The sequence below is a fragment of the Silurus aristotelis genome (assembly GCF_946808225.1).
Source record: "Silurus aristotelis genome assembly, chromosome: 26".
NCBI classification, from domain to species: domain Eukaryota; kingdom Metazoa; phylum Chordata; class Actinopteri; order Siluriformes; family Siluridae; genus Silurus; species Silurus aristotelis.
Window position 1 is genome coordinate 17,915,048 of NC_139599.1, and position 7,500 is coordinate 17,922,547.

The following is a 7,500-nucleotide window of genomic DNA, read 5'->3' on the forward strand; positions in this document are numbered from 1 at the left end:
GTGTGTGTGTGTGTTGAGTGAGTTGTAAGTGTGTGAGACCCTGATGTGTGTGAGATCCTGAGGTGTGTGTGTGTGTGTGTGTGTGTGTGTGTGTGTGTGTGTGTGTGTGTGTGTGTTGTAAGTGTGTGAGACTGTGATGTGTGTAAGATCCTGAGGTGTGTGTGTGTGTGTGTGTGTGTGTGTTGAGTGAGTTGTAAGTGTGTGAGACCCTGATGTGTGTAAGATCCTGAGGTGTGTGTGTGTGTGTGTGTGTGTGTGTGTGTGTGTTGTAAGTGTGTGAAACCCTGATGTGTGTAAGATCCTGAGGTGTGTGTGTGTGTGTGTGTGTGTGTGTTGAGTGAGTTGTGTGTGAGACCCTGATGTGTGTAAGATCCTGAGGTGTGTGTGTGTGTGTGTGTGTGTGTGTGTGTGTGTTGTGAGTGTGTGAGACCCTGATGTGTGTGTGTGTGTTGTGTGTGGTGTGTGTGTTGGCTGCGTTGTTGTGTTCCTCACCCTCAGGTTGCTATGACAGCTGTGTGCGTTGCCTTGGCGCCGTGCCGTACGTCACTCTGAGCGCCACGCTGCTGTGTTACGCCGGAGTCGCTCTGTTCTGCGCCGGAGCACACGAGGCCCTCACACACACACACACACTCGTCCAAACACACTTCGCCCGCGCACAGCAAGACTTTGAGGTGCTCGCTGACTTGTGAGTGTCTAAACACACACACACACACACACACACACACACACACACACACACACACACACACACACAGCTTGTTTGTAATGCAATCATTATATAATGTGAAAAATGTGTATGTGTGTGTGTGTGTGTGTGTGTGTGTGTGTGTGTGTGTGTGTGTGTGTGTGTGTGCAGTATTAAATATTTTCAGTATGTGATTTATGGCCTGGCCTCCTTCTTCTTCCTGTATGGGATTTTGTTGCTTGCGGAGGGATTTTACACCACCAGCGCCGTCAAGCAAACATTTGGAGAATTTCGTAGTACAAAGTTCAGCCGCTGCCTCAGCCTCACCGTGAGTGTGTGCGTGAGGGTTTGTGAGTGTGTGTATGTGTGTGTGTGTGTGTTTCAGAGTGTAGTTAATGCCCCCTGCTGTGTGTCCTGTGTCTCTTGCCGTAGTTCCTAATTGTGACATACCTGTTGGCGGTGATCTGGTTCATCATCTTCGCCTTCTCTCTGATTCCTGTCTACTTCCTGTTTAACATGGGACAGACCTGCCACACCGTCCACATCCTGTCTGAAACCACCACCAGCCTAAACCAGCATGCCTGGGTGTGCGTGGACCCACGCCAGTTCGGTGTGTGTGTGTGTGTGTGTGTGTGTCTGTGTGTGTGTGTGTGTGTCTGTGTGTCTGTGTGTGCATATGTCCGAGATTTAAGTCTAAATGTGTAACATATATTACTATAGTGAATCAATGAGTGTGTGTGTGTGTGTGTGTGTGTGTGTGTGTGTGTGTGTGTGTGTGTGTGTGTGTGTGTGTGTGTGTGTGTGTGTGTGTGTAGGTCTGCTCCCCTGGAAGGCTACACCAGGTAAAGTGTGTGGCATGACCATGGCCAACATCTGCAAAGAACCTGAGGTACACACACACACACACACGCATAAAGCAACATACATGTAGGAGTGTAAAAGAGTTCACCTGTGTGTGTTTTCAGTTCTACATGACCTTTGACCTTTACATCACTGCCTTTGCTGGAGCAGGAGCCACGCTGCTCGGTCTGGTGAGTGACAGTTCACGTTTCAACTAATCTTCACCTGGACCTGGTGATCATTTACACAAAATACTGTCTCTCCCTCCTGTCTCTCTCCCCCTCCTGCCCCTCGTCTCTCCCCCTTCTGTCTCCCTCCCCCTCCTGTCTCTCTCTCCCCTTCCTGCCTTTCTCCCTCTTATCTCTCTCTCCCTCATGTATCACTCTCCTCCTGTCTCTCTCCCTCCCTCCTGTGTCTCTCTTTTCCCCTCCTGTCTCTCTCTGTAGATTCTCTATATCATAGCTGCCACCTATAACTATGCAGTTCTGAGGTTTCTGGGCAGTAAGGGGATCCGTTGCTAGGTGCAGCATCTGTAGATGTGCTGTTGCTAGGCGCAGCGTTGCCAGGCAACACATCTCCTCTCTGGTGTGTGCCGCTGCACTTGCTGTTGCATTGTCACGGCGACTGTGTCCACTGGGGATTCACTAAAGAGGACCATGAAGTGTAAACAAATAAACCAACAAAGAGTGTAAACAGCAGTGAGATTAACACTGAGTGCAGACTAAACATTCAACTGTTAACCAATCAACACACCACAGGGGGGCGCCTCTCTCTCTCTCTCTCTCTCTCTCTCTCTCTCTCTCTCTCTCTCTCTCTCTTTTTCTCTCTCACACACACACACACACACACACACACACACACACACACACGCCATTCCCCTTTAACAGAGATTTTAAAAGTGTTGATTTTAAATAATTACCTTTAAAGAATGTGATTGTACATGTGTGAGAGTGTGAGAAAGCTTGAGAGTGTGTGTATATGTGTATATGTGTTGTGTGTTTGTGTGTAGTGTTCTTCAATGGTGCTAAATCACTGTATTAATAGAAATAAAGGAGTAATAGTAATACACTGTACATTTTGTTAATGACACTGTGTGGGTTTGTGTTAATCAGCTACACAACTGTGTGTGTAACGCTGTTAACTGTCTCACATTACGCAATAAACACACGTTTAATCCAAACAATTCTGTCTTTATTTCCTGATTGTCTTTCTCCTGTTCATCTCTCACACACACACTCACACACACACACACACACACACACACACACACACACACTCACACTCACACACACACACACACTCACACACACACACACTCACACACACTCTCTATCGCTCTGTTACACTCTCACACACACCTCTTGCATGTCTGTATCATTTTACCCATAAAACAATAAAAGACAGAATATATTATTAATAAACATATCAATGCTGTGTTGTTGCCATGGCGATGGTTTACAGAATGCTGAGCACAACATCAAAGCATTTCTTACAATGTATCTTCCCACGGTGGTGGAACATGGAGGACATCATGTCACCTAGCGGCTTAGCACACATGGCACACTGTATACACACACACACACACACACACACACACACACACACACACACACACACACACACATGTGTACTGTTATAGATAGATAGATAGATAGATAGATAGATAGATAGATAGATAGATAGATAGATAGATAGATAGATAGATGTATTAACCTTGAAGCAGTTTACATGGCAGATGATTGGAGGAATGTTCACTGAGATCTTATCACTTTGCACAGGTTGGTTACAGAAGGAACACAGCTGCATAACAACACTGCTGCTGAAAGTCCAGAAGAACATAAAGTCATACAGTTTGAACACTGCTTTATATTTAAGATACATCGGGAGGTCGACTCACTCAGTTTGAACTGCTGAAGAGACAGGTATGAGTGCTGAAGGTGTCCCTTTTACTGTTTCTTCGGGCGTCTTTTCCAATGGTCCTGTAACTTTAGGCGTCTTTCCCAAAGGCGCCGTAACGTCAGGTGTCATGGGTGCTGTCACTGCTATTGTCTTTGCCACATGTGCGGTAACTTCAGGTGTTTTTGCCACTGGTCCTGTAACTTTAGGCATCTTTGCCAGAAGTGCCATAACTTCAGGTGTCTTTGCCACAGGTGCCGTAACTTCAGGTGCCACAGGTGCCGAAACTTCAGGTGCCACAGGTGCCGTACCTTCAGGTGCCTTTGCCACAGGTGTCGTAACTTCAGGTATCTTTGCCACAGGTGCCGTAACTTCAGGTATCTTTTTCACAGGTGCTGTACCTTCAGGTGCCTTTGCCACAGGTGCTGTTACTTCAGGTGCCACAGGTGCTGTACCTTCAGGTATCTTTGCCACAGGTGCCGTAACTTCAGGTGCCACAGGTGCTGTACCTTCAGGTGTTTTTGCCACATGGGCTGTACCGTCAGGTGCCTTTGCCACAGGTGCCATAACTTTAGGTATCTTTGCCACAGGTGCCGTAACTTCAGGTACCACAGGTGCTATACCTTAAGGTATCTTTGCCACAGGTGTTGTACTTTCAGGTATCTTTGCCACAGGTGCTGTTCCTTCAGGTATCTTTGCCACAGGTGCCGTAACTTTAGGTGTGTTTGCTACAGGTGCTGTAACGTCAGGTGTCATGGGTGCTGTCACTGCTATTGTCTTTGCCACATGTGCGGTAACTTCAGGTGTTTTTGCCACTGGTCCTGTAACTTTAGGCATCTTTGCCAGAGGTGCCATAACTTCAGGTGTCTTTGCCACAGGTGCCGTAACTTCAGGTGCCACAGGTGCCGAAACTTCAGGTGCCACAGGTGCCGTACCTTCAGGTGCCTTTGCCACAGGTGTCGTAACTTCAGGTATCTTTGCCACAGGTGCCGTAACTTCAGGTATCTTTTTCACAGGTGCTGTACCTTCAGGTGCCTTTGCCACAGGTGCTGTTACTTCAGGTGCCACAGGTGCTGTACCTTCAGGTATCTTTGCCACAGGTGCCGTAACTTCAGGTGCCACAGGTGCTGTACCTTCAGGTGTTTTTGCCACATGGGCTGTACCGTCAGGTGCCTTTGCCACAGGTGCCATAACTTTAGGTATCTTTGCCACAGGTGTTGTACTTTCAGGTATCTTTGCCACAGGTGCTGTTCCTTCAGGTATCTTTGCCACAGGTGCCGTAACTTTAGGTGTGTTTGCTACAGGTGCTGTAACGTCAGGTGTCATGGGTGCTGTCACTGCTATTGTCTTTGCCACATGTGCGGTAACTTCAGGTGTTTTTGCCACTGGTCCTGTAACTTTAGGCATCTTTGCCAGAGGTGCCATAACTTCAGGTGTCTTTGCCACAGGTGCCGTAACTTCAGGTGCCACAGGTGCCGTACCTTCAGGTGCCTTTGCCACAGGTGTCGTAACTTCAGGTATCTTTGCCACAGGTGCCGTAACTTCAGGTATCTTTTTCACAGGTGCTGTACCTTCAGGTGCCTTTGCCACAGGTGCCGTAACTTCAGGTGCCACAGGTGCTGTACCTTCAGGTATCTTTGCCACAGGTGCCGTAACTTCAGGTGCCACAGGTGCTGTACCTTCAGGTGTTTTTGCCACATGGGCTGTACCATCAGGTGCCTTTGCCACAGGTGCCATAACTTTAGGTATCTTTGCCACAGGTGCCGTAACTTCAGGTACCACAGGTGCTATACCTTCAGGTATCTTTGCCACAGGTGCTGTACCTTCAGGTGTTTTTGCCACATGGGCTGTACCGTCAGGTGCCTTTGCCACAGGTGCCATAACTTTAGGTATCTTTGCCACAGGTGCCGTAACTTCAGGTACCACAGGTGCTATACCTTCAGGTATCTTTGCCACAGGTGCTGTACCTTCAGGTATCTTTGCCACAGGTGCCGTAACTTTAGGTGTGTTTGCTACAGGTGCTGTAACGTCAGGTGTCATGGGTGCTGTCACTGCTATTGTCTTTGCCACATGTGCGGTAACTTCAGGTGTTTTTGCCACTGGTCCTGTAACTTTAGGCCTCTTTGCCAGAGGTGCCATAACTTCAGGTGTCTTTGCCACAGGTGCCGTAACTTCAGGTGCCACAGGTGCCGTAACTTCAGATGCCACAGGTGCTGTACCTTCAGGTGCCTTTGCCACAGGTGTCGTAACTTCAGGTATCTTTGCCACAGGTGCCGTAACTTCAGGTATCTTTTTCACAGGTGCTGTACCTTCAGGGGCCTTTGCCACAGGTGTCGTAACTTCAGGTATCTTTGCCACAGGTGCCGTAACTTCAGGTGCCACAGGTGCTGTACCTTCAGGTATCTTTGCCACAGGTGCCGTAACTTCAGGTGCCACAGGTGCTGTACCTTCAGGTATTTTTGCCACATGGGCTGTACCGTCAGGTGCCTTTGCCACAGGTGCCATAACTTTAGGTATCTTTGCCACAGGTGCCGTAACTTCAGGTACCACAGGTGCTATACCTTCAGGTATCTTTGCCACAGGTGTTGTACCTTCAGGTATCTTTGCCACAGGTGCTGTACCTTCAGGTATCTTTGCCACAGGTGCCGTAACTTTAGGTGTGTTTGCTACAGGTGCTGTAACGTCAGGTGTCATGGGTGCTGTCACTGCTATTGTCTTTGCCACATGTGTGGTAACTTCAGGTGTTTTTGCCACTGGTCCTGTAAGTTTAGGCATCTTTGCCACAGGTGCTGTACCTTCAGGTGCCTTTGCCACAGGTGTCGTAACTTCAGGTATCTTTGCCACAGGTGCCGTAACTTCAGGTATCTTTTTCACAGGTGCTGTACCTTCAGGGGCCTTTGCCACAGGTGCTGTACCTTCAGGTGCCTTTGCCACAGGTGCCGTAACTTCAGGTGCCACAGGTGCTGTACCTTCAGGTATCTTTGCCACAGGTGCCGTAACTTCAGGTGCCACAGGTGCTGTACCTTCAGGTATTTTTGCCACATGGGCTGTACCGTCAGGTGCCTTTGCCACAGGTGCCATAACTTTAGGTATCTTTGCCACAGGTGCCGTAACTTCAGGTACCACAGGTGCTATACCTTCAGGTATCTTTGCCACAGGTGTTGTACCTTCAGGTATCTTTGCCACAGGTGCTGTACCTTCAGGTATCTTTGCCACAGGTGCCGTAACTTTAGGTGTGTTTGCTACAGGTGCTGTAACGTCAGGTGTCATGGGTGCTGTCACTGCTATTGTCTTTGCCACATGTGTGGTAACTTCAGGTGTTTTTGCCACTGGTCCTGTAAGTTTAGGCATCTTTGCCAGAAGTGCCATAACTTCAGGTGTCTTTGCCACAGGTGCTGTAACTTCAGGTGCCACAGGTGCCGTAACTTCAGGTGCTACAGGTGCCATAACTTCAGCTGCCTTTGCCACAGGTGCCGTACCTTCAGGTGCCTTTGCCACAGGTGCCGTAACTTCAGGTATCTTTGCCACAGGTGCCGTAACTTCAGGTATTTTTGCCACAGGTGCTGTACCTTCAGGGGCCTTTGCCACAGGTGCCGTAACTTCAGGTGCCACAGGTGCTGTACCTTCAGTTATCTTTGCCACAGGTGCTGTACCTTCAGGTATCTTTGCCACAGGTGCCGTCACTTCAGGTGTGTTTGCTACAGGTGCTGTAACTTCGGGTGCTTTTTCCACAGGTGCCACAAGTTCCGGTGTCTTTGCCAGATGTGCTGTAACTGCATCTAACTGTGATGACCCAGATGCACCTTCAGGGTTGACACTGACACACACAAACACACACACACACACACACCCCAACAGTTAATGTCTATACAACCTCTTGGATCATGTCTCTTGGTGTGAACAGTAATAATCGACTCTATTCAGTCCTTCTGTAAAAATCTCTCCCAAATTTTGTCACTTGTTAAATCCTACCCATCAATCAGCTCTTCCCTTATTCTACAACAGTTAACACTGGGGAGGATGAAGACTGACTTCTGACACCTCTTCTACATACATATGCTTAAGGCAAAACAGCAGTT

At 48.4% G+C, this 7,500-nt stretch overlaps 2 protein-coding genes and 1 long non-coding RNA gene across 6 annotated transcripts in view; 2 read left to right on the plus strand and 1 right to left on the minus strand.

Annotated features, from left to right (window-relative positions):
• Positions 1-2,705, plus strand: part of plp1b (proteolipid protein 1b) — a 6,693-nt gene extending 3,988 nt beyond the window's left edge. For 2 of the 4 annotated variants that reach the window (XM_083531003.1, XM_083531002.1), the window contains 6 exons: positions 499-685; positions 857-1,013; positions 1,118-1,295; positions 1,501-1,574; positions 1,651-1,716; positions 1,972-2,705. In XM_083531003.1, coding sequence (XP_083387129.1) covers positions 499-685; positions 857-1,013; positions 1,118-1,295; positions 1,501-1,574; positions 1,651-1,716; positions 1,972-2,046 — 737 coding nt within the window. In that variant the 3' untranslated portion in view covers positions 2,047-2,705. Of the gene's footprint in view, positions 1-378; positions 686-856; positions 1,014-1,117; positions 1,296-1,500; positions 1,575-1,650; positions 1,717-1,971 lie in introns of all 4 variants that reach the window. The other 2 variants (XM_083531000.1, XM_083531001.1) reach the window with 1 other exon arrangement.
• LOC310720447 lies at positions 2,695-3,699 on the minus strand. Its single transcript, XR_014531732.1, has 3 exons — positions 3,423-3,699; positions 3,239-3,344; positions 2,695-3,088 (listed from the first exon to the last, which is right to left on the minus strand). It is a non-coding gene; the product is annotated as an uncharacterized lncRNA (long non-coding RNA).
• Positions 3,700-4,586: 887 nt separating this feature from the next.
• LOC310720673 (uncharacterized protein) lies at positions 4,587-7,283 on the plus strand (the record flags this gene model as incomplete). The annotated part of the gene is made up of 9 exons (XM_083531447.1): positions 4,587-4,620; positions 4,711-4,869; positions 4,984-5,013; positions 5,410-5,607; positions 5,782-5,859; positions 6,034-6,063; positions 6,328-6,906; positions 6,952-7,026; positions 7,111-7,283. Exons 2-9 carry the CDS (start codon positions 4,746-4,748, stop codon positions 7,281-7,283), a joined length of 1,287 nt encoding a protein of 428 aa, XP_083387573.1. The 5' UTR covers positions 4,587-4,620; positions 4,711-4,745.
• Positions 7,284-7,500: the final 217 nt, after the last annotated feature.